This window comes from Gymnogyps californianus, chromosome Z (genome assembly GCF_018139145.2).
Source record: "Gymnogyps californianus isolate 813 chromosome Z, ASM1813914v2, whole genome shotgun sequence".
Classification (NCBI taxonomy): Eukaryota; Metazoa; Chordata; class Aves; order Accipitriformes; family Cathartidae; genus Gymnogyps; species Gymnogyps californianus.
The window spans coordinates 61,217,805-61,245,189 of record NC_059500.1 but is presented as its reverse complement, the minus strand read 5'-3'; the positions used below and the strand labels follow the sequence as shown (position 1 = coordinate 61,245,189).

Sequence of the window (27,385 nt, the reverse complement as noted above, 5' to 3'; positions counted from 1 at the left end):
AGTGGGACCATTATTAACATCTTTGTTGGGGACATGGACAGTGGGATTGAGTGCACCCTCAGCAAGCTTGTGGATGACACCAAGCTGAGTGGTGTGGTTGATACTCTAGAGGGGAGGGATGCCATCCAGAGGGACCTGGACAGGCTTGAGAGGTGGGCTCGTGTGAACCTCATGAAGTTCAGCAAGGCCAAGTGCAAGGTCCTGCACCTGGGTCAGGGCAATCCCAAGCACAAATACAGGCTGGGCGATGAGTGGATTGAGAGCAGCCCTGCAGAGGTGGACTTGGGGGTGCTGGTGGATGAAAAGCTGGACATGACCCAGCAATGTGCGCTCGCAGTCCAGAAAGCCAATTGCATCTTGGGCTGCATCAAAAGAAGCGTGGCCAGCAGGTCAAGTGAGGTGATTCTCCCCCCCTACTCTGCTCTGGTAAGGCCCCACCTGGAGTACTGCATTCAGCTCTGGAGTCCTCAGCACAGGAAAGACATGAACCTGCTTGAGCAGGTCCACGAAGATGATCAAGGGGTGCAGCACCTCCCATATGAAGACAGGCTGAGAGAGTTGGGATTGTTCAGCCTGGGGAAGAGAAGGCTCCGGGGACACCTTAAAGCAGCCTTCCAGTACTTAAAGGGGGTCTCAGGAAAGATGGGGAGGGACTCTTTATCAGGGAGTGTAGTGATAGGGAAGGGGTAATTGTTTTAAATGGAAGGTAGATTTAGATTAGATATTAGGAATAAATTTTTTACTGTGAGGGAGTAAGGCACTGGAACAGGTTGCCCAGAGAGGTTGTGAATGCCCCCTCCCTGGAAGTGTTCAAGGCCAGGTTGGATGGGGCTGTGAGCAACCTAATCTAGTGGAAGGTGTCCCTGCCCATGGCAGGGGGGTTGGAACTAGATAATCTTTAATGTCCCTTCCAACCCAAACCATTCTATGATTCTATACAACCCTTTATTTTTCTATGAACTGAAAAATCATTAAAGTTCCTACCTCAATAAACTGAAATCTGATTAATGAAAGGCGTATTTGATTTCCCAAGGTTACAGTCACTATAGATATGCAAGAGTAGCATTTTGTGCGCCCATGGACTACAATAGAAAAGCAGGTTAGGATGACACAGAATGCCAGCATTTATTCAGAAGGTAACTGTCAATTGGCATAACTTGAAACTGTAGAAATCAACAGAACAGAAATCTGTTATAAGCCTTGATAAATTAGATCTGAAAAAGTGAAGACAGATACTGTTAAGTGATATAGCATAACACAATATGGGCTGTTTAGGAAGCATGCAGTTGTAGAGTTGCACACTCAACATCTGCAGCCCTTTGCACAGAAAGATGTGTCAGCTTTCCTAAGTGTTTATCTTAAAGCCAATAAACTTGTTTTCAAAGACTCTGGAAAAAAACCCCCAACAAACAAACGAAAACACATTCTTGACATGATACTTCACTGTTAGTTCCAAATGTTTGCAAGGTCACGTACAGGAGGAGCTGAGTTATTTCAAATTTTGCCTCTACAGAGTACAACAAAATACTAAAGGAAATTGAGAAGAGCTAAAGCAATCTAAGAAATTAACATAGAAGAGAAGAGTCATGTATAAAGTATGATTTTTAAAGTAAAAAAGACTGTTAAACATATTTACTTTGTCTATTACCTGAATTTGCACCTTAAAGCAGCTGAAAAAACCCTGCACAATGCAAATCTTGGCATCACTTGCCATAAAACTGAAAGCCAACTGTAACTGTGAGCAGTTACAGTAGAAATTTTTGTCTTTTTTCATATTTCACACTCTGAACAAATATATGCTTTATTAAAAAAGAAAAAAAAATAAAATCATCCAGCAAGAAGAGGTTGCTGATATTAAAAAAGCTTATCATAAAACATGTCTTAGCCCCCAAGTAAGAATACTGGTGCTTTGTTTTGTTTTAAAGTAAACATGTAGGTCACGCTACATGTGAAAGGCTTCTAGGCGCATTCTGTTTGGATCTTCTGGATGTCTCAAGACAATTCCATATCGCAGCAGCAGCTCAATATAAGGTGGCCAAAATGAGTCATTGATTGTTACATAGGGTTCATGTGGTGTGCTCATTAATTTGTGTACAAGAATCTGGAAGACCAAAAGGATAAGATTTAGGAAATGAACAAAACAGCTAGATTTTTATCTCCTTTAACTGAATTTATACAAATTATTGTAATGAGACACTTATGTAGGCAATATAAGAAATACAAGACTACAGGAGAAATACAAGACCTGTTCAAGGCAGAAGTAAAATGAAGAACTTCCAATTAACTGCATTACATCTTTTTTGATGTAAAAATTAGAACCAGAATTCTCCTTTTATCCAGACTAAGTTTTTCACCATCTGTCAAAAATTCTTAGTGAATTTTAGATAGTGTAACTGTAAATGCCTAAAAATCTGAACATGAAGCTGGTAAATCCTTATATAATTAATCTTTAAATCAGTGTCTGTTAATTTAAAAGCATTAAATAAGAGGGAAAGCCAGATTTTTGGGAATCACTTGCCTCAAAACCATAATGACTGTCAACAAATAGTATTTCTCCCTCATTCTTTCAGATTTTAGCAGAGAAGAATGTCCCTCTTACAATTTTCTTAAATTTTGTCTCACTAATAAGCTAAAAAAAAATCTGTCTTCTTAGATTGGGAAGAATTATTTTTGCTGTATTTTGTGTCCTTCTGTAGGTAGTGTTAGAAATAAATAAGTTTGCATCTGTGACAACTTAAACATTGTAGTCCTATTTTAACTTCACTACGTTTGCACATCAAATCTTTTTACTCATCTCATAAATGGATTATCCAAATTCTTAATATCACTTCTTGTTTGGGCACGACAAGCACCTCACAAAAATTCACCTCCTCTTGATACTTCCTTACTTCTCCTTTGTTCCTTATCTAAATATAGAATTAGTTAATGGAGTTAAAAACAAAGATCAGTTTTGACATTCTTTTTCTGTTCTTGGAGACCATGTTTATGCCCTAATAATATTGCTGTCGTGGTTTAACATTCATCCCAGATATTTCGTCTTTCTACTCAGAGCTTCTAAACATTATAGCTTTCCCAGTGTCATTAGGTACAAAATACTGTCTGCCTCTATTGCTAAACTCAAAATCCTCAGTACCAGACTTTACTCTTTTTTCACCCATTGCTATTCAAAAAAAACCCAAACAACCTGCTTTTTCAGAACATTCTGAAGAATTATTCCAGTTTATGTCTTTTGTACTTATCTGCCCCAATTCTGAGTATTTACTCCAAATGCATTATTTTAGATGAATTGTTACTTAGTCTTTTCTGACAATCTGATATTCCAAAATAGCCCTTATGGCTGTAACTTTACATACATTTGTATTGTAAACAGTCTTTCAAATCTTAAACTAGTTCACTAAATTCTCAATCAGAAAGGAATAATCCTCAAACTGTTTAAAAGGAAAAGAATTACTACATTTGTAAAAAATTACAGCTCATTACTGGAATAAAAAGTAGTATAATAAAAATTCTGAGGTTTGCATGAGAAAAGAGTTTACTGCTTGCTTATTACTTAAGCTAATTTAATGAAGTAGATTCTGATATACCTAAATGATATAAATGTATACACCTAGCTTGTCAAAGTGGATTTACTAAAAATGTACACTTTCATTATTTAACAAACAAACAGATGGAGATTGAGGCGACACGGTTAGGAACACATGCACTGATTGTAATTCTGTGAATGAACTACATTTGTACAACAGCAAATCCTAAATCTGTAATTATAATACAAAGATGACTTTGCATTTGTCTCTTTAAGAAGCTGTTATCTGTATCTGAGAAAACACTTTTGAAATTTAACAGGCACTTGAAGCTAGAATCAAGTTGCTCAACAAAAAACCTCCCATAAAACAAAGATAAGGGACATTGACAGTTTACGCCAAGATAGTTAAAATTAAAAATAAGGCTGAATTTTTGGAAGTAGTATGTTCTTCCAAATGGAAATCAGACATTACTTGGATGTGTTCGCATTCTGAGATTAACAATATCAGAAAAATATGATGGGCAATTTTAAAGCATTAGAAGAGCTTTAAAATTTTAATTCCATAGGGAATGTAGCTATTTTAAATTCTGATCTCTTTTCAAGCTCTGCCTAATTTGGTGTTAATAGGCATGCTGAGATACTTGAAGCATGTAAAATTATTTTGATGAAGTAAGCCCAAAGTCTGGGCTTTAAACTAAAGTACAACAATGTCATAGTGACCAGATCATAGCATCTTAAATACCAGAAAGTTGTTATTCATCAAGTTTTCCCTCAGGAAAAAACGTTTTCCTTCAGGGAGGTCTTACACATAGATGCTTACAAATGTCTGAAGAGTGAGGATGGAGGGATAGGAAATTTCACTTCAAATGCTACATTTAAGACAAGAAGGAACAATGCTAGTGAAAAGATTTTTAATGGTCCTTCAAAATTATGCTTTGCAATTAAAATTCATAAATTGCACTGTGATTAAAAATACACACTATCAATGCTGACGTACTTATAAAATCAACTAGAAACGCATTAATCAGATTCATTGATTTCCTCCTATGAGAAGATAATCCAGCTAATACACTATTGGGTATTACTGGGAAATACTGGGTAATGTGGGAGACTACACATTAATTGGTCCTTCTATAACTGTTACTGTATTATATTTCAGCAATACATTTATTGAAACAGTACAAAAGATAGCATGAAATGGAACAATTCATTTTTTTGTTAAGCATATCTCCCCTAATTTGAGCCACTAAGGCTCATACAGCTTCTTTAAAATAATCATTATAAATTTAAGAAATAAGGGATAATCGTTCTCTAGCTTAAACTGAAGATTTAGTTATCTAAATTATTGCCACATCTCTTGTAAAAAATTGGGGTTTTAATTTGATAGGAATTAAAATACAAATCTGACATAACATTCTTAAACATTCTACTTTTCAATTAACTATCTTAAGATAAATAACAATATATGACATATGGTTATTAGTATATTATGATCAGATCTAAGTATTGGAAAATTCCCCAAATCTCTACATAACAAAACCATCTTACCTCTAAAATTTCACGCAGCGTTATCAGTTCTACAGCTGGCTCTTCAGAAGAATTCTGCAAAGATAACCACCCCCCCAGCCAAATTAACACAACCCAAAACTGAATATGTTAGTTAACAGGAAAAATGTTAATTGACAAAGAAAAATAATCACACAATTATTTGATTGCACAGTACACAACAGATGAAGACTTCTACTTAGATTTAGTCATGACAGAAATACAAGGTAGTATTTAAATCTACCAGTTCAATATCATACACTTTAAATGTAACATTTTTTTAATTAATTATTGAAAAAGATTAATCTTAAGTGATCATAGTATATCTACCTAGGTTTACATTTAAATAAAATGTTGTACATCATATTTATAATGTAGTACAGTGCAAAACATTCTATGAATGTGATCTGTTAGGAAAAAATAATGTTCTTTGTGAACTTCAGAAAAATGTTTACAATGCAAATTTGACAAAGCTCAAGACTTCAGTTCATAGTGCCTTAATATTTTTTCATGATTTGCTGATGAATATTTGTTTACTTGTACTCTGACTTCAACTAAAAAAAATGGCCAAGCTTAAGAAATAGAATCATTAAAAATTTGGGGGGGGGAAGTCCATGATAAAATATCATTAGAAAATTACTTGTCTTCATTTGTAGCAAGCAAATCAAGCCATTGCCTACAAAGTCATATGGATTATTTAGGCAGCAACGCCAACAAAACTGCTTGTGCTGTTGCATGGTGAACCTGATTATTTTTCAATTTTATCCTTTTTCCCCATCCACTTCTCATTCAACAAAATAAAGGAGATAATACAGCACTGGAGGCTGCTTACTCAGCACTGCTGTTGAATATGTCAACTTAAGTCCTAAGGTATTAACAGCTGTGCAGGACCTTATACAAACTCCATTTCTGGAACAGAAGAAGAATACAAACAATAAAGAAGAATTTGTGAAAGGCAAGTTCTGGCTTCTTTTCTCCAGTCACAGTTCTTAATATTCTCACCTTCAGAAAGCCACAAGGGGGACACACTGCCTGCTCCATGGAAACCTTGCAAACCATGGAGCTAGGGCCCAATAATGCCTATATTTGTGCCTTTATCTTAATACTAGTCTGAGGAAATGGAATCTACACTAAGAAGCTGCAAAAGGTTCCTTAGAGCAATCATGAAGATACTTCATAGCCTCAGCTGTTGTATTTCCCTGTCCAAAAATACTACTTCGTAACTTAGGTAGTGGGTTCAATATTCATGTTTCCAAGTTAAAATTAGGTTACGACTTCAGTAATTACTAAAACTGGTATACAAAGATTAAAATCCTAAGGATATTAGTGTAAAGAGGTTTGCACTCTCACAGAAGTAGCAAACTTATTTTGCTAGGTTTATAATATAGATTGTATGTATTGTTTTGTAAAATTATATGACTTACATAATTTAAGTGTCACCAATGTAAGTAACTCTAATTAATTAATTCTTATAAAGTCAGTTTTAAGTAGGATGCTCAGCATTTATTTATTTAACCTAAAAGGCACCTTCTTCTCCCTTCCATGAGATAGGTTGGCATAAAGAATATTCCTCAACAAACGACTTTTCATATTGCTTATCTTGAAAAAAAAGTGTCTTTTTTTATCCGAGATTTAAAATGCAAGATAAGTCCTACCTCAGTCACTACCTATACTAAAGGTGTTGGGCCATGGCAACAGAAGCTAACATGGGCTGCTGAGATTCAGTCTTCCCTCCCACTCCCAATCCCAGACGCAGGTGCCTGGTGAAAGGAAGGTGGAACCAGAACAGCAAGGCTTGGAGCAGTTCACACTACTCTGGAGCCGTGCCCTACAGACGTCAGCCCCCTACATTTGCCCTCACATAGAACTACTGAGAACACAAGAAGCTTCCACAAAGTGAAGCAAAATTACTGATGTACAGAGTTAAAAGTTCGGTGCTTCCAGAGTGTTGAACCAAGCTGATAACACAGCTGTGAATAATGTGTTCCCCTGAATCAATGTAGCAGCAAATTTCATTGCTAATGCCGACAATCTGTATTTCTGATACAATAAAGAAAACAATATAGGTGAAAATGGCTGTCTCTCCTGCCTTCACAGTTAATCACTTAGGTGCGGATTTCAGGGGACCTGCAGTTGAGCCATTGAGATCCAACTGAGTCAAAAGATACAGAAGCAGCTACGAATTCACAAGGAGTGAAAAGAAAAAGACTTGTCAGAAAACAAACTGTGTTTAAGAGTTCAGGAAATGCATAAATAAAATTAAAACTAAGACAAGACAAGACCTTACTTGGAAATTTATCAATTTTACATTTAAGTAAAATAAAAAAAAGGTAGAAGGTGAGCTTCTGGGAGCAGGGGAAAGGCTGATTAATCCCAAACACCTCCAGTGACTATTTTTTTCTTTAGATTTTAATAAGGAAAATTGCATGTGTGTTGGGTTTGTGTAGCGGGGGAGGGGCGACAGGGGTGGCTGCTGCGAGAAGCTGCTGGAAGCTTCCTTGGCTCCAAGTTGGACCTGCCTCTGGCCAAGGCTGAGCCCATCAGCAATGGGAAGAAGCGACTAGAAGCTTCCCTGGCTCCAACTCGGACCCGCCTCTGGCCAAGGCTGAGCCAGTCAGTAACGGTGGTAGCGCCTCTGGGATAGCATGTTTAAGAAAGGGGAAAAGACTGCTGGGGTGGAGAGGGGGAAGAGTTCCAGTGAAGTGAGTAGTGGGAGATGAGAGAAACAACCATGCAGAGACCAAGGTCAGTCAGTGAAGAAGGCGAGGGAGGAGGTGCGGTGGAGCAGAGATTCCTCTGCAGCCCATGGTGAGACGGCAGGCTGTCCCCCTGCAGCCCATGGAGGATAATGGCGAAGCAGAGATTCCCCTGCAGCCCATGGAGGACCCCATGCTGGAGCTGGTGGCTGGGCCTGGAAAAGGCTGTGACTCCGTGGGAAAGCCCACGCTGGAGCAGTTTGTGGAGGACTGCAGTGCACTCAAAAGGACTTGCGTTTAAGAAACTCATGGAGGGCTGATCCCTGTGGGAGGGACCCCACGCTGGAGCAGGGGAAGAGTGTGAGGCCTCCTCCCCCTGAGGAGGAAGGAGTGGCAGAGACAATGTGTGATGAACTGACCACAACCCCCATTTCTGTCCCCCTGTGCTGCTGGGGGGAGGAGGTAGAGGAATGGGGAGCAAAGCTGAGCCTGGGAAGGAGGGAGGGGTCGGGGGAGGATGCGTTTTTAAGATATGGTTCTATTTCTCATCATCCTACTCTGATTTGGTTGTTAACAAATTAAATTGGTTTATTTTTCCCCAAAATGAGTCTGTTTTGCCTGTGACCACAATTGGTGAGTGATCCCTCCCTGTCCTTGTCTAGACCCATGAGCTTTTTGTTCTATTTTCTTCTCCCTTTCCCGCTGCCAGGGGAAGGAGTGAGCGGCTGCGTGGTGCTCTGTTGCTGGCTGGGCTTAAATCACGATAGTCCTTTGTGGCACCCAACATGGGGCAAGAGATAAGGATAGTAATTGGGAGAGGTAACAGGCAAAACATCAACTGGACAACATTAGCAGAATAATCATGGGGAATTTCGGTTGTTGTAATTGTGGTGGAGGGACGAGGGGTGGATCATGTTTAAATTGTCTACTATCATTCAGTATTGTGTTGATGTTATTTCAGTTTTGGTGTGGGGAAGTTTGGGGTTTTTTGGTAATTTTAAACATGTGATTCACAGAGGTGAGGAGCAGAATGTGTTAGGTTTATGTAGCAGGGGAGGGGCTACAGGGGTGGCTCCTGTGAGAAGCTGCTGGAAGCTTCCCTGGCTCCAAACTCAGACCTGCTGCTGGCCAAGGCTGAGCCAATCAGCAACAGTGGTAGCGCCTCTGGGATAGTGTATTTAAGAAGGGGAAATAACTGCTAAAAAAGGGTGGAGGAAGAAGATGGAGGAGGAGCTACAGTGAAGTGAAGAGTGGGATGTGAGAGAAACAACCATGCAGAGACCAAGGTCAGTGAAGAAGGAGAGGGCGGAGGAGCGCCGGAGCAGAGATTCCCCTGCAGCCCGTGGTGAGACGGCAGGCTGTCCCCCTGCAGCCCATGGAGGTTAACGGTGGAGCAGATTCCCCTGCAGCCTGTGGAGGACCCCATGCCGGAGCTGGTGGCTGGGCCTGGAGAAGGCCGTGACTGTGTGGGAGAGCCTACTCTGGGGCAGTTTGTGGAAGACTGCAGCCTGTGGGAAGGACTCGCGTTGGAGAAGCTCATGGAGGGCTGATCCCCGTGGGAGGGACCCCACGCTGGAGCAGGGGAAGAGTGTGAGGAGCCCTTCCCCTGAGGAGGAAGGAGTGGCACAGACAATGTGTGATGAACTGACCACAACCCCCATTCCCCGTCCCGCTGCAGCACTTAGGGGGGAGGAGGTAGAGGAACTGGGAGCAAAGCTGAGCCCAGGAGGAAGGGAGGGGTGGGGGGAAAGGTGTGTTTTTAAGATATGCTTCTATTTCTCATCATCCTACTCCGATTTGGTTGTCAACAAATTAAATGGATTTCCTTTTTTCCCCAAGTTGACTCTGTTTTGCCTGTGACCATAATTGGTGAGTGATCCCTCCCTGTCCTTGTCTTGACTTAGGAGCCTTTCGTTACATTTTCTCCTCCCCATCCCACTGAGGGGGAGGAGTGAGCGAGTAGCTCCATGGTGCTTTGTTGGCGGCTGGGCTTAAACCATGACAGCAAGGAAGAGAGATGAAGGCAGAGTAGCTAATAAGAATTTCTGACAGTCAGGATAACAGAGGCTGAGAAAATTCAAGCAGTGGATTTTGCTCTGGGGTTGGAGATTTTACATGAAATCTTCCTCAGAATTCTGAAACGTGCATGAATTTACTGTTTCTTACATTTCAGCTTAGTTGCTGACTGGGGTTAAACCACGACAAAAACACAGCTGGATATGACCATGAGCAACCTGATCCAACTTTGACATTGGCACTACCTTCATGATAGTGTTGGAATGGAAGATCTCCAGAGATCACTTCCAGCCTATATTTTTCTATCACATTACATAAATGGGAGCAAATAAACTGGTGTATCTCATAAGAAATATATTTTTTAAGGAAGCGATATATATGGGAAAAACAGACAATTGCTTAAAATGCATCAGGGATACTTTAGTGTTTGAAGAGGCATGTCCTAGAACAACTGTAAGATGCATAAGCACCAGCAAATAAGGAGATGACATCAGGCTGAAATCAGGAAATACATGACTGAAAGATGACTTAAATCCCTGAAGCTTTAATTTTTTTAATGTTGCAGCAAAATGTATCATATTTAGTAATCTAGCATATTTAGTAATAGCAGGAAACTGGAAGCCATTGATGTATAGAAGTAAGATAAAAATACAATAAGTTGTTTGAAAATAGTTGAGTAAGACTTAAAATGGACATTATGCCTTGAAGGCTCCATTTGATATTTGTATGTGCAAAATATGTACTTCTGTGCAAAAACAAGTTTTTTTAAATGAAAAGCTCAGGGTTCATCAGTTGGAAATAACAGGAAGAAAAAGACAAGAGTGTAATTACTTGCTTTTATGATGATTGTGAGCTAGTAGTTTCATTTATAATATTGGTTTTTATCAGGTTCCAAAAAAAGATAAATCCACAAGTGGAAGCAAATACAGAAAATGGCTATTACTAGGATAAGCCAGGATATTGAAAAAGTTATCTTACAGGAGAAGAACAAGAAAGCTTTGCTAGTTCAATTTGCAAAACAAAGGAAGAGGGTATAAGATTGCTGTCTATAAATATATCAGAAGGAATAAACACAAGAAAGAAAAAGAGCTATTCTAAGGACAATACTGGCATAAAAATACATGGATCTGTTAGACATGAATAAATTTAGATGGGAAGTTAGGAGACAGTTTCTAACCAGAGTACTGAGGTACTAGAACAAACCCCAATAGAAACAGTAGTAACAAATAATTAGTTCTAAAATGGAGCTCAGTGATTAATATTAAAGAAATCATGTGGTTGTCTGAAATAACAGGGTACTGGATGAAATAAATCCTTTCTATTTCTGTATTCTAAAGTGTGTCTGAAATCAAAATCAACCCCTGCCTTTTTGTAGCTTTTTTGTAACTATTCTTTCAAATAGTAACGGTAAAAGGTTTATTTTTACTGCAGACTTTGAATTTATTATGCAAAATACTCCCTGATTGCCTATAAGTTTTAAGATAATTTTTGGCCCAGTTTGCCTGAACAGAAACTGACAGTTAACATTCCAAACTTCACTGTAATTATAAACACTTGTCCTTATTGTTCCAAAAACATTGTTAGACAATTAAAATTTGCTTTGCCACGGAAAATATGAATCCACTTACCTAGTCCAGTAAAAAAAGAAAATGGAACAATTTGGAGTGAACCTCTCGCTGTTTCCAAATTTGGCACAGCTTGCAGTTCAGTAAGAAATACAATACATTGCTGTGCATCTCATTAGGTAAAGGATATATACATTAAAAAAAGAAAATATCCAGTTGGGAACAGCCTTAAATAATACAAACCAACCTGAAAATTACCTGAAAAATGTCAACTAAACCTAAAGGATCAGCTCTAAGAACTATACTTATTTCAAAACATAACTGCAGATTCTATGCTAGTGACTTTAAAAAGATACTGCATCTAATGAAATTGAACATTCCAAATTTAATAGTTATTAAGAAAATCTTACCTTCTTTTTAGCATTTCCACCTTTCTCTGGAAGGGGAAAATGTTCTTCTAGGAATTCACCCAGAGCATTCAAGAGTTCTTCCTTATATATCTTTATTTTCAACACTTTATTTTGCAGTTCATTAAATGCTCTAGTATTCCAACTAATAGTAAAAACATAGCAATAGAATATGAAATTCAGTAAGATAATTAAAGTTGTTCTTAAGTAAAAAAATCCCGTGTTTTCTATTGTCATAAGTTCAACATCTTGAATCATAGGATATAAGCAGATAGTAGCAATATTTACCATGTTTCAAATATGGATAACTGAGTTATGTGATCTATTTAACAAAACAAGGAGTATGTTTTAAGAGTTTGTTTGCTCAGTTGCTCTTATTGATATTTAAATTCTTCAATATAAAAACTCAACACTGTAGAAATACCTTTTTTTGGAAAGTTGTTCAACTTGGGTTTTTGTCTCTTCTTCAATTCCATTAAGAATGTCTAGTATCTGCTCCTGTTCCTCATGCCACTGCTGTTCTCTTTGAAACATGAAAAGTAGGAAGTGGCACAACAGATAAATATTTTTCTGCACAGTCAAAAAAAAGTGTAGTAAAAAAGCTTACAGCATTCATAAGTCCAAATTATTGTACTACCTTTTCAGATCATCTTCCAGTTGTTTATTCTTTGATTGAACTGTTGACAGCATCATTTGAAGATCATTCTTTACTTTCTGCAACTATAAAAAAGGAAAGCTAAACCTACAGTTTGCATATAGCCCAGTCTGTGGTATTTGTTCTATGTAAGGTTACATCTTTAAATCTTGTAAAGAGGGCCAAAGTTATCTGTAATTTCTTAAGAAATACAGCTATAGAGTGACAGACTATTTTTAAATCCAGTTGGAGCTATTTAAAATTTTACTGATCAGTTGCTCATTAGTGTCTTATTGAAGCTCTGTAAAACAACATAGTTGATTTTACCTGAAGCAGATTATGGAGCACACACATGAACTGCTCGTCTGACGAAAGACTGAGGAGAAAACATCTACAGCACCAGGGCTATGTTGTCTAAACCATTGCAGCTGCTTGCAAGAATGAATCCATGCTAATTGCACCAACATAAAATGTATAGCACTCAGAAAACAAAGATGCTGCAAAGAAAGACTAATTGCATCCATGAATTAAATGGTCCTCAGTGATATGGACATATCTGGGAGAGGCAAGAGGGAGAAATAAAACTACTGCAGCCAGAAGCTATATGCACTGCTCAAGATAGGGAACAGTGGACTCTCAGTATACTGGGTCTTTCATTAGTGCATTACGTTCTACAAAGTAGTATTTCTAATAGTTTATGGGTTTTTAATATAAACCTATGATTTGGATGTAGTTTGTCTCCTTCCATACAAACTAGAAAACTTTTATATTTAGCTCAAAGAAATAAAAATTGTGAAAATATTCTACAGAAGCAAATATGCTCTATATATGCAACATTTGAAAAAAAAAATTGGAATCCTCAACAAAATAGGCCACAAAAAGGAATATCAGATCAAACATGCCATAGCCATACAGTCAAATGAAAGTGTGTAACCAAACAACTTGTTAATAGTGACTCTTTAACAGCAGTTGGGTTCCCTGTTGTAAGTGATACTAGAGAAAGGAAAGCTGCTAGGAAGAAGAAAACCAAAAGGTGTTTTTTTTTTTAAGCCACAGCAATATTCTCAGGTATGTTGCATACCAATCAATATAGTATAATGCTACCCCTAAGACATTCTTGATTTGCTCTTTCTTCCAAGGCTAGAAGAACTCAACAAATTATTCCACAGAACTCTAGATCTAAGAATACTGTGTAACATGTTACATTATTTTATATCAAGTATGAAAGGCAATATATAAAAACTTTTTGTTTAAAAGATCATTCATTACAACTAGGAAATTTTAGTAGTTACCATACAGGGGAAGAAAAAGATGAGAACAACAACAATGCCTGAAGAAACATACACAGTATCTTAGCAGTCCACCACAGGAGCAGTCATAGGAAAATGCAGCAATTGTATATACTTTTTTCATTTTTTTTCAACAAAATTTTATTATCTTTTAGCAAACAAAAAGACTTACCTCTTCTTTTCCTAATGCTAACAGTACATCTGGATTGGCAGAACTTACTGAAAAATAAAATGAATTGGGTTTTTTGCATTGGATGATATAGACTTGTTTATACTGAAAAGCAGCCTGGCTAGAGAGGCTCTAAAAAACTAGCTTGGCTGTCAGCAGCAGTTTAACCACATTTTGTGGTGTCCTGCTAGGCTAACCTACTATCACTTTTCAGCAAGTTAAATTAGACTGAAAAAAGTGTGGTGTTAATGCTTCTGCGTTATTTTTTATACCTGAACTAGCTCAACATCAAAATGTGAAGTACAGTCATATTTCAAGATAAGCAAGCCTGATTTTCTTCAGTGGAAGGGACTCCATCAACATTACCAATGTGGGCAATCAAATTCTTCTAGTCTTCCAATTCCTTGTTAAACAGCCTCCCAAATGCTTGATCAGGATTGTAAAATCTATCAGATTTAAAGAACTTAAAAAGCATGTCACCATCCTTACTGTTCACGAGGACAGCTACATGTACGGAGATGAAAAGCCCAGCAAGGCCAATATCCTAACTCTAACCCTGAGCAACAGCAGTACTTAAGGGAAAGTATGGTACTATTCAAGGATGTGGTAATGTTTCCCCAGAATGCTTCTGCAAAACGCAGTGATTTATGGCTCATGGATTTTCTGAATAAAGTGAATTGTTGTATTTGATAGCCTTTAATGGACTCCAGTCAATTCTCAGTTCCATGTCAACCTGCAGCATCTGCATTAACATGACTTTTGAAAAAGTGAAGCATTTGAATCTATTAACAGGAGAAATGAAAGCTACTCTAACAGATTTAAATCTTAATATGACAGGGATATTTTTTGTCCAAGCTTAGGCTCCAAATCTCAAATCTTAAAAATATTTACTTCAATAAAAGCTTTTTCCTTTAACAAAAAGGAAAACCCTTAACCCTCTTATAAAAGCATTAAATATCTCCTAAATATAATACAGTTGACTTCATAAATCTATAAAAGTACTTTTTTGGGGTAATTTTCTAGTTTTTAATCACCACAAATTTTGAGAAGCCTTAGATTAGTAGTTTTAAAAGCAGTGTTTGTTCTGAGATGAAAATCAGCAAAACTATTGAGTTCAAAATGCATTAAATTACATGTCACAATAAAATCCCTTTTACAGAGAATTACTGTCTCCAAATTTTGACACAAAAAATTTAAGTAGTGTGCTCCCAAATTAAGTTTATGTTTAAGAGCTGTGGGAGGTAGTGGTCTGTGCTCTAATAAGAGCAAGATTTCTTTAATGACATGAATATCCTACATACACATGATAAAATTCATTGGTGTGCTTTTATTCACATTCACTGGCGTATTTGAAGAAACCCATACAACTCTTCCCCCGCCACCCCCCCACCACAATTATTGTGAGGCCTCACTACCTAGAATTATCAATTTCTACTATTGGTTTCTAACACTTCTTCATTTTTAGGTACCCAATCCTGAGTATGTGCTTCCCATTCAATATTCATATTGTGTGAGTGTCAGAATAGAAGGCCACATCTTCCTAGGAAAGAAATCACTGCCCTAATTTAGTGAAGGAACAGTGCAGATCTAAGACACTGGGACAACACATTTATGGCAGCTGCTACTGTAAAGAACACAGGTTGCTCTGTCTACCATCAGTTAAAGCTTTTTCACTTGTGAATCACTACACTTGCAAGAATCAGATGTCAAACAGAATTGCCTAGTGATACATAGTACTATTACTAAGCAAAATACTACCAGATGCTAGGAATGTAAAAGCAACTACTATGCACGTGTTTATACAGAAACTCCTATTAAAATAAGAGGAATTTGGCAGAATACTTATATTTTGCAAAGAAAAATAGAAATTATGCGGAGACCACAACTGCTTTATATGGTTTAAAATATGGTTGCTTGCACTTCCTTATTTTGCAAAGGCAAAAGTTAAATTCTATTTTTATGAGCCAAATGCTTGTTAAATAAGTTTTAATTCAGCTGATTTAGCAGCTCTAGAGCTACAGTAATAGTATCAGAAATTTAGAAAGAACAAGAGACTAAAGTAGAAGTTTTGCAAACTTAAAATTTGCATTGTGGATTCAAGTCTGTTTGCCAATATTGTGCCCAAAGAAAGGTAGAACTGCCAAGTTATAACCTCTGAAAACAAGGTTTAAAATTGAAATGCTGACAGGCTCTCATTTACAATAAAACGAACTGGCCATTACTAAAAGCAGAAACCAAAGTAACAAGACAGCCTGATATTCATGCTCTATTAGTAAATTTTATGAAATCAGTATTTCTGCTATTCCTATTTAGATAAATTCAGACAATGTTTTCAATTAAGTAATTCCTCCTTCAAAACTAAGAGTATATAGAAAGGAGCCAAGATGGACAGAGAAGATGTAAGCACAGTAGACTCCTCATTTTCATACAAGCACTATAACTCTATTCAAATTCTTAGCAGCAATTTCTTTTTTCTTCCCTCAGAAAGGCAGCCAAAAAGGCAAAGCTTTGGCTGCAAAATATTTTTTGCATTATAATACGCACAGATCATTTCTCTAGTACAAAATTAAGATTTCTAATAATAAATCTTACCACCTGGGAACAAGAAAGAACAGTTGAGCAAAGCAAGTCAGCAAGCCAATAAAAATAGGTCAAGCCCCAAGAGTATTTTTAAGCAAATAGCTTAAAGTTTAAAATAATTACATGTTTTAGTAAGGAAACCTAACATCTCCAGGTATTTTACTCAGATAAAAACTGTAAGTGCTTTCAATTCACTTGCTTTAAGCCAGCAGCTTATTCATGAGCAGCAGCCAAGAACCAGTATTTCCCAAATTCATTCAATGTCATACTTTTGGTCTACATATCTCTAAAAAGCATTTGAGGCTGACCATTCTTAGAGACAGGCTTACAAAGCACATGAACTATGAATTTATTCTAATAAGAGCAACAATATATATTTATAAGAAAGAAGAAATATTTATTTTTTTCCCAGCTCCTATTGTTTGATCACAATATGCAGCAAGTACATGAACTCTGAAAGAAGCTGGAGAAGTGACTGTAATGTTCATCTGAAAATGCATTCCACTTTGGCCAAATGACAAAATATTGGAAATCACCATTTGCTGTCTAAACCACATTCCTATCATTTTGTAAACACTAAAAAAAACACCCCAGGCCTCTTCTGGCATAAATATTCAAATGAGTCAATGCATCCATTTAAAGATTAACTAATAAGTTTTACTGGGTTGAAAGGTGGTAACGGGTCCTTGACAGGAGACATAGCAGTGAGTGCTACTGGAATAGTAATGATAGCGTAGTATGAAATGTTTTACGAGTCTCCAAATCAGAGATCTGAAAAACCAGATTACTTTACTCACACTTAGATTCTGAATGGTTTTATCTTCAGTGTCTGGCCACATCAGCCTTGCAACAGAGTGAAATCAGTCAGCAGTGATGCTCATGTACAAAAAGAATTTTGAAGAACTGAGGAATTTATACCTTTTGATTGATAATGCCTAACAAATATAAGAGCTACCACTTGTCTCAGTGGTTTGTGCTTCTCAGGATCAAGAAGTGATCTGGGTTCCTGTGTTGTTAAACTAAACTGAAGTGTCTTTTACCACCTTTTCTTGACCTGAAATCTCTGACCCCTGTTAAATCCAAGATAGATATTTTATTATGGTGTAATGGGCTTACCGCTAAAGGTTTACGTCAAAGTTTCAGCTAGTACATCATAATACAACACACTTTTGTGAAGTATCAATTAAAAAAAAAATGAAAGGAGGTATGGTTAAAAATATGTTTGGGTAAATTATTGTTAGTTTATTAGCAATACTTGCAAAGATAAAAAAATATCAGCTGCTTAAAAGACAAAATGAAGACAAAATTATTTGCCAAAGTAGTTCTGTCCTAAAAAGGAAATACAAATGAAAGATGGAGAAGAAACAATCACAGAAAGGAGAAACCTGAAGGAGGGTAACAGCATAACGAACTTTTGTTATTTTGTTAGGAGATCTGCTAACAGTTATTCTTCCACTTAACTGACTGACGAATGGTGATATGAATTATGCACTTATTTGTCCAGAATCATAAGATTAAGTTATAGTAGAATTCACTTTGAATTCTAAGTTCACTTAGAACTGAAGTGCAAAAACAATACAGAAATGAAACATACATGCTACTGTGGGAAGTATTTAATTTAATTTTTAAGTAGTTATAGTATAAAAATACAAATCAGCAGACATTCAATATATACACAGTTTAAGATGCCTAGATGAAGGACACTTTGCAGAAGTTTATATGAGTATACCTTACATGGAAGCAGTTACTTACTTTCAGGACTTCTTTTTTGCCATTGATTATATTCCGCTGTTAAAGCTTTCACTCGCATCATTAACAAGGAAAGCTGTATAACAAGAAAAGAAGCATCTCTTGAAGCGTGTTGAGTTGCATTGGAGTAAAATGAGATAGAACAGGATAGAAATTCAATTATTAAGTTTATAAAGCAGAAAACAGAAGAGCATCTATTACAATTATTCCTTCAAAAGATTTTAAAAGCCACTTGCAGGGATCAAGAAACATTTTTATTCTTTTTTCAAAAGGGGGAAATCAGAAGTAGTCAGAGTTGGCATTTTTCCCCTAATTTCCTCTGTAATATCAGACAACGACCACAACTGAAGATGAGCCACTAGAAGCAATGACAATACTTCATCCCCACTCCTCCTTAGATGCATGGTTCATACACATTTAAGGTTAAATGGACGGTGCTTGATATGTGTGATGACTAAACAAAAGATTGGCTTCCAAAAAAACAGTAGTCAAATAAATCTTCTATCAAAACCACATCTGTGGACTCAACAAAAAATGCTTTAGAACTAGTGCTCTAGCTCACTGTAATCACTGAAAATATAGGAGCAATAAGAAAAAACACCAGTTCAGAAAAGTTTTTTAAAAAACCCAAACTAAACAACCATAGATTTTTAAAAATATACTTATTTTAATACCTTACTGTGTTCTAGAGAAAGAATACTTATTATTACTCTTCCACTTCCTGAAACTGAGGACTACACCTAAAATTTTTCTTCAAATACATTGCAAATTACATATAGATATATTACAAGTAATCTGCTAAGAAATTAAGCATACATTTAAACACAAAAGGTACTGCTGATATGGTCAAGCATTCCATAAAAAGCACTGCAGATTGCATTTGGCTTTTCATCAATTAAAAAGAGAAAAAAATATGCTAAGAATCACCAGCCAAGATCTTACAATAAAGATATAAAGAATTGATAACTTAAGCTTAGCTTTTCACTACTCAAAATAACTTTGTAAAGTGCATCTTCAAAAGACAACCTTTTAAAATAAAGGAAAAGAAAACAAACTCAAAACAAAAGAAATAATTGCCATACAAACATTTCTTATTTTCTAGATCAGGTGGTGTCATCTCTTTTGTAATGGAGCACTACTCTTGACAGTACCATCAGCTCATTCTTTGTTCCTTTAAACTTGATAAAAAAGGATGACCGAAACGTTCTGGATATTCCAGTAACTGGACAAAAAACTTTCAAATAAATTAACACTACCATTCAGCAACCTTAAATCAAGGACCATCTTTTCAACAGACAAATACATACAGCAAATATGTACATCAGATGTCTCGCTCTCATGTCCTATACGCATTCCTAGCAAAATAGGCTGCTCAGTAAGTAATCCATTACATCACAGACGAGAATCAGTCCCCAAACTTAAAGGATAAAACCACAGAGTACATTGCAAGATTACAGTCTTGAGGTGATTAAGGAATTAACATTAGTGACAAGGTCAACAGCAAGGAAGAAAACCATAGCTTCTTTGCTAGTTACAGTGAAAACAGAATAGAACAGTTCCAGTTGGAAGGGACCTACAACGATCATCTAGTCCAACTGCCTGACCACTTCAGGGCTGACCAAAAGTTAAAGCATATTATTGAGGGCATTGCTCAAATGCCTCTTGAACACTGACAGGCTTGGGGCATCAACAGCCTCTCTAGGAAGCCTGTTCCAGTGTTTGACCATCCTTTCAGTACAGAAATGCTTCCTAATGTGAAGTCTGAATCTCCCTTGACACAGCTTTGAACCATTCCCACATGTCCTGTGGCTGGGTAGCAGGGAGAAAAGATCAGCACCTCCCTCTCCACTTCCCCTCCTCAGGAAGCTGTAGAGAGCAATTAGGTCACCCCTCAGCCTCCTTCTCTCCAAACTACACAAGCCCAAAGTCCTTAGCCGCTCCTCATAGGACATGCCTTCCAGCCCTTTCACCAGCTTTGTTGCCCTCCTCTGGATGCATTCAACTACCTTAACATCCTTAAATTGTGGGGCCCAGAACTGCACACAGTACTCCAGGTGAGGCCGCACCAACACTGAATACAGCGGGACAATCACCTCTTTTGACCGGCTGGTTATGCTGTGTTTGATGCACCCCAGGATGCGGTTTGCCCTCTTGGCTGCCAGGGCACACTGCTGACTCATGTTGAGCTCAGCGTTAAACCAGCACCACCAGATCCCTTTCTGAGGGGCTGCTCTCCAGCCACTCCTCTCCCAGTTTATACCTGTGCCCAGCGTTACACCGTCCTAGGTGCAGAATCCGACATTTGTTCTTGTTAAATGTTATGCCATTGATGATTGCCCAATGCTGCAATCTATCTAGATCCCTCTGCAAGGCCTCTTGTCCTTCAAGAGAGTCAACAGCACCTCCCAGTTTGGTATCATCAGCAGACTTGCTAATGGTGCCTTCAAATCCTGCATCCAGATCGTTGATAAAAATACTGAACAGAACTGGCCCTATAATTGAGCCCTGAGGAACACCGCTGATGACTGGTCGCCAGCCAGATGTAGCCCCATTCACTGCAGCCCTTTGAGCCCTGCCCTTCAGCCAGTTCTTCACTCAGTGCACTGTGTAACTGCTCATCTCACAATTGGACAACTTGTCCAGGAGGATGCTGTGAGGGACAGTATCAAAAGCCTTACTAAAATCCAGAAAAACTACACCCACCGCCTTTCCCTTCCTCCACTAGGCAGGTCACCTTGTCATAGAAAGATATCAAATTAGTCAAACAGGACTTTCCCTCTGTGAACCCATGTTGACTGTGCCTGATGATTGCATTATTCTTTAAATGTCTTTCAATAGCACCCAGTGTGATCTTCTCCATAATTTTTCCAAGAACTGAGGTTAGACTAACAGGTCTGTAGTTTCCTGGGTCAATACAAGTGTCTATGTTAGGGCTGCAATAAGATCCCATGAAAGTTGCTGACAGAGCATATAACATGACCTCTTCCTCTCCTCCCTATTTTCTATCTTGAAGTGCAATCTTAATTTAATCTTCATTTTTACAACTCCATTTAATCATTGTCTTGCTAGGACAGTTTTCAAGAAAAGCCTATCTCGGAATTTTCAGTATTATTTACAAGGGTATGATGTGCTTCAGTAAAGCTGCAAAGAAACATAAAAAACTCAGTCTACACCCAATTAAAATTATACAAAATTTATTTCTACTTATAGGATTTTATCCAGAGTCCTAAAAGGAGAAAAAGATTGTATTTTATGCACTTGAGTATGCATCTTCATTTATTTATTCTGATTAAATAATAGTTTAGAACATAGTTTATTACCAGCAAGAGACTGTTAGTAATTACATAGTAATTAAACATCTGAATGTATTCAACAGATACATCTCTGAAGAAAAGTGCTCTTTTTGTTAATTATTCAGTCAAGTGTATCGAATTAACCATCTGAATACTCTTACTGAAGTCATGTAACATGGAGATTATAAGACCTATGTATTTCACCCAGCCAGCCCAATGTTTAACTGTTTATACTTTCCAAATTTGGGGTCCTCATATAAATTCTATTTTAAAGGTTCCTATTTAGAATTTACAAACAACTAAACAGTGAGCCAGCATTGCCTTTTTGCATGTTCCGCAAAATTTGAGGGATACAGGAGTTCACATTCATGCACTCAGCATCACTCAGTTCATTTCTAATTCAAGCACTTCAGTTTCCTAATGATACCCACAAATGGGGAACAACTGTAATTTGCAAATAAAAAGTTCCAGAGTAAAACTAAAGGGATCCATACAGAGTTTCACAAATTACATATACACCGATTAGGAAATAGTCCGAACAGGTATTCAAGTTATGTACCCCTCCATTTTGCTGCCTATGTTAGTCACTTATCAGTTGTGTGGCAGGACTACATGTAACCTTTTTGCTATACATAAATGCAACTTTTCAGTATTTGCTAGACACATACTTCGGAATACAGCTTCAAAGTTAAGAAGAGTAAAGCTGTCAGCTTTAGAGAGTAAGTGAAGATAATTTAGTTTCCTTCTTTTGGAAACCCACCATATCTTTACAGAAAACTAAATATTTTGTGGAGAATAAAAAAAAAAATACTGTCTTACCTTGACATCTGATTTTAGCAGTGTTCCCGTTCCTAGAAGCATTAGCTTGTTCTGACACTTGGCGGAAAATAAACAAAACACAAACAATGTTTACTCTTCCTTTTTGTAAGAAAAACACAATGCTTAGAAATTCCAACAAAAGTTGTTTAATATAGGAATAAAAGAGTTTTGACTTGGCTCCTACCATATCCCTCAGAGCGTGACCGAGAATAAATTAAGAAATATTTTGAAATTGTACCACAATAAAAAAGTAGAACTTCAATCAATTGAAAAGTAGAAGAGCAGCACCTAACAAAAGATGTATGATTTGAGGAAAAAGGCAAGTTATGAGGGAAAAGTTGATATGGGGAAAGACACTGAACAGATGAAGAACATGAGAAACTGGGAAGAGAGAGTCACAGACAAGGCTGAATAGGGAAGCTGCTGAGAAGTTAACACACTTGCTGTGTTATTCTGGCTCTCCAAACAGAGCAATTGCATTATAATACACATTTTTAGTTTTACCTCATTCAGGGCAATATACTGTACACTTCAGAAATGGTCTGATTTTTAGAAGTACACTCCATCAGCTCCCATGACTGCAATGGGATGTATATCAAGTCTGAAATTCAGGCCACCACAGACATCCAAGGCTTCAGCAGGAGACACCTGCTAAACTCTTTCTTGTTTTATAACTGTCAGCAATTTAACCTGCCCCATGACAGGGCAGGATGTATTGTACTAAGCAGTAAAACTATTAAGCAGTACTTTGGAAATCTTGCTGTTAAGTCTTTTGGAACCAAAAAATACAGGATTTCTCCAATAAAAACTGCTAATGATGACACGTAATCATTGGAATGTTACATCATAAACCATATAACCTAGGAGCTAATTCAATGACTATTAGTTGTTTAAACTTTTTGCTGAAACATGTATGCATCCAGGATGCAACAGTCACAAAGTAATAAAAATCCTACTGTTTTTATCAACTTCCAAAAATTACACACATTATCACTTCCTGTGTTGTTTGGGGGATGCTGGGAACGAGACGCAAGATATCAAAGATTTTCAATTAAATTCAAAATAATAAACATTCTAACTTCCCTTCTAATCTGAAAATTTCAAAGAAAGTTCACGTCCTCTGAAGTGGTGCCAAACAAAACTTCTGTTGATAACTTATTACAGTACTTCAGAAACCTAGACGCAGGATTCCCTGCCACTTGTTCAATATTAAGGTAAGTTTACATGTAACAACAAATAAAATCACATTAGTCTTTTTAAATCTAATTCTGTAAAATTATTGCACTGTGGGTTGTCTACACTTTGTTCTACTTTAAGTTTGGAAGTATTTTTACTTCAGTTTCTGATACTTTAATGCTTCAAATCTACAACTCAGAACTCAAGCAAATGGCAAATAAATACCACATAAAATTGAGTGAAGCAATTAAGACTCTCAAAATATAATTTAGAACATGAGTTTTCATCAGACTCAGCAGAATCTTACAGGGTGCATAGCATTCCCTCAGAACTTCTAAAAGTTTATCTTTCCTGGGATTCCTGTAAATAAAAATAACTCACTCTAAAATGTTATTATTAGCACATTGGACCATATACTGAGAGAGAGAAATTTTATTCTTGAGCATGTAACTGTCAGTTTGCATGAGTGTATGCTAACATCGTCATCCTTCTAAGCCTCTTTGTCCTCCCATTCTCTCTCTCCTTTAAGATCCAAAGTACTTGTGAACAGCAATTGAATCCCATCTTGCATGAGGCTAAAGAGAGAAGGATCCCAAGTCTCAGTGTGCTGGTACTACCAGAACACAAGTAAATTGTTTAATTTTCCCTAGTTTTAACATATACTCTCATTCTGTTTAACTAAATCATAACATCAGCAGAACACAAGTAAATTGTTTAATTTTCCCTAGTTTTAACATATACTCTCATTCTATTTAACTAAATCATAACATCAGCACACTGTAAACAAAGTTTGACACTGCAAGGCATTCTTCACCCCTGCCAGCACTTCTACCTCTGGCCTTTCTAAAGATCTTTTCTTCTTCCCTTTTTTTTTTTTCCTTGTTGTGTTGCAGTAGTTTCTTTGGAGGGGGTGAGGTAAGCATGCAGTGAAGGATGGGGAGATGAATGAAAAAATGCTGAGGAAAGGTTACAACAAATCTAGTCTATCACTTGCAATTTGCATACCTCTTCCATCTGCTTCCAAATACTCTCACATTCATCCAAGAGTTCTTCCTTGGCATCTACAGGACAAACTGAGTCATTGGTGATTTCTGGTAAATATTCAGCCTATTAACAAGCAAATAGAACAGTTATCATGTAGATCTACAATAATTATTAACATTGAATAATTACTGAATTATTACTGAATCATACCGGCTGCCTCAGGTCAAATATGTAACAGAGAAATCCCTCTGAATCCAAAGCTTTCAGTTAACTCCCCTATATTTCCAGATAGCACCCAATCATTCAGTAAAATCAGGTAAGCATGTTACTATAGTAAAATTTGAAGACACTAATAATGTTTTTAAAAATTGAATCAAAGTCCTAAATTTTCAAAACTGCTTTGATTATCTGCAATGGCATTTTTTATTTTCTGACAACTTTAATAAAGAAACACTAAGAGAATCTCACATCTACAAAGCCACGTTTTTCTTCCATATATCTGCAAAGTTCTTAAGCATAGTTACTTCTGCTCTGTCTTCCATTAAATGTCCTAATCTATTTCTCCTTATGACAATTTGAATTCAGAATCTTTTTGATTAACAAATTAAAGTGTCCTGGAGGTTACTAGAAAAACAAACAAAAGAACCTGAAAGATATGCAGGCAACTAAGGAAAGAGGGCACCAGGGCAGCCAAAAGAAAAATCAACCGAAGTTAAATTAAAAAGTTTGAGAAACTGTTGGGTCGGATAGAAACACATACAAATTCAGAAATTGAATCCTAGTTAAATCTATCAAGAGATACATGAACAACAGCAGCAATTAAGAGGCAAAAACAAGAAGGGCCAAAATGGCACTCAAAGGGAATTTTTTTTTTTAAGGTAAAACAACCAACAGGAATTTCCTAGGTGTACAAGATGCAGGAAGCCTTTAAAAATACTTAAATGGATCTCTAAGCCCACCAAATACTTAGAGATTAAAAAGAAACATTAAAAAGATAAAGATCTAACGAAGAAATAAACATCTCTGCCTTCTTAATGATGCAAATTCCTAACTCAACCTTTTGTTCATTTTCAGAACAAAAACGCAGCATCAGAGACAATTATGTTTAAAACTCGAATTTAGGAGTGAAATATTCAACTAGTACCTCCAAAGTTCAAGTATGCCATAGCAGAGTGGCTAAGAAAAAAAAATCAGAACGTCTCACTGAACACTGGAAGTATTCTAGAGAACTGAAAGGTAGCAATACTTCCACTAAGCCTTCCTGGCAAGTTTGTTGCATCAATAATTAAAAACAGAACACTAGAAAAATCTGGATTGCCATGATCTGATAAGGTCTAACAAGCAGTTTTTGCAAAGGAAAATCATTATCTTCTTAAGAGTCTTGGAATGTCTCCATAACATAAAAGAGAACTAGTTCACATAATTTTTTAAGACTTCTGAAATGCCTCCAGTGAAGTCCCCCACAGAAGGCTAATAAAGAAACTAAGCAGTCTTGAGATGCCATATACTATTTTTCTCAGACCAAAAACTGTCAGGGAGACAAACAAACTAAAAAAAAGCCTGAACAGATAATTTTCATCATGGCAAAGGCTCAGCAGCAGAGGTAAGAGAGCCTGAATTAAAACAAACAAACAAACAAACAAACACCAAAAAAACCCAAACCCGGTATAACCTTTGGAAATTTGAAAGGGCTCTTGCGGTGCAATAAAAAGTCCTATTCCCCTGTGTTCCCCCACAATAATACAATCCCTCAACATGAAAACATTATGTGAAATAAATCTCTGAGTTCATAGCCAAAAAAACCCCCCCAAAATATTTATATGATTTTACTATTGTTGACCTTCAAAATTTCCATGATTGATTTCACATAGTTTCAGAATCTACATATTATGAAGAGATACTACAGGCCTCTGTAGCACAAGCCAAACTGACTTGAGGTCCCTAATACTGTGCTATTAATTACCTTATATAGTATATACATCAAAGTGTCATGTTCAGATGTTTTTCCTTGTAGCTCACAGTTTTCCCTATTTCTGTATGGTAAAATTAGGTTTTTATTTGTACACCAATCCTGAAAACGGAAAGCTTTTTTTGCATGTCATTAATATTAATGCATTTCAGTTTCAACATATTAGTCCTTCTTACCTCATTTGAGAACTACAGAATTAGGTAAAAAATACACACAGGGACAAGTGTGCATTGTAGGCTCTATGCCAGCCAAGCGAATAGGCAGGCTTTATGGGAAACGTTTCAAATACAAGATGACCAACTACTGGAAGAAATTCAGAGATGAGAAAGGAAAATAACAGCAGCCCTGGGAAAACTAATGGGGGGGGGGGGGGGGGGGGGGGGGGGGGGAAGACAAAAAACCGGGAGTTCACCTTAGGAAGGAGAAGAATAAAATCAGGATTCAAGTAACATCACAAAAGAGGTTAGACAGGGAGCTCCCATTCTCCCCGACATAAACCCCAGCACTACACCAGCGACAGGAGAACACGAGAAAGGTTACTCCCCACAGGCTAGGCCTGACCGCAGCCTTTTCCCACGCGGGAGCAGGCGGGCACGGCCGCAGGGACCAGCCCACTCCCTTCCCAGCAGCCCCGCTGCCCTAACGGCCGCGAGCCCCGCCCCCCCCCGAGACGCCGCGGCTGCCCCGGCTCCAGGGCCGAGGAGCTGCTCCCCTCGGTCGCCAAAACCCGGGAGCTGCCCTTGGGCCGGCAGCGGCGCTCAGGGCAGCCGGGTGGCCGGCGGGGCCGGGGCCGGGGCCGGGGCCGAGGCCGAGGCCGAGGCCGAGGCCGCCCCCTTCCCCGCCCGTTACCATGGCGGCTCCGCGCTCCGCTCGGCTCTGCCCGGCCCGCGTCCTTCTCTGCGCGCGCTCCGCGCTCACTGGCTGCGCCCCGTGGCGTCACTTCTAAAGCGCCCGGCACGGGGCGTGGCGAG

At 37.7% G+C, this 27,385-nt stretch overlaps 1 protein-coding gene across 1 annotated transcript; it reads right to left on the bottom strand.

Moving 5' to 3' along the window:
* Positions 1-1,116: 1,116 nt before the first annotated feature.
* On the bottom strand, positions 1,117-27,306 carry CENPK (centromere protein K). The gene is made up of 10 exons (XM_050913426.1): positions 27,264-27,306; positions 24,467-24,568; positions 22,286-22,342; positions 18,177-18,249; positions 13,848-13,894; positions 12,390-12,472; positions 12,177-12,275; positions 11,756-11,897; positions 5,072-5,125; positions 1,117-2,101 (listed from the first exon to the last, which is right to left on the bottom strand). Exons 1-10 carry the CDS (start codon positions 27,264-27,266, stop codon positions 1,943-1,945), a joined length of 819 nt encoding a protein of 272 aa, XP_050769383.1. The 5' UTR covers positions 27,267-27,306; the 3' UTR covers positions 1,117-1,942.
* Positions 27,307-27,385: the final 79 nt, after the last annotated feature.

What these genes read in the sequence shown, in the direction of transcription:
- CENPK (XM_050913426.1), bottom strand. An exon ending in TTTGGAAGCAGATGGAAGAG is followed by an intron (nt 22,343 to 24,466) that starts GTATGCAAATTG and finishes TTTTCCGCCAAG; the next exon opens with TGTCAGAACAAGCTAATGCT. An exon ending in CGCTGCGTGAAATTTTAGAG is followed by an intron (nt 2,102 to 5,071) that starts GTAAGATGGTTT and finishes TTGGTCTTCCAG; the next exon opens with ATTCTTGTACACAAATTAAT.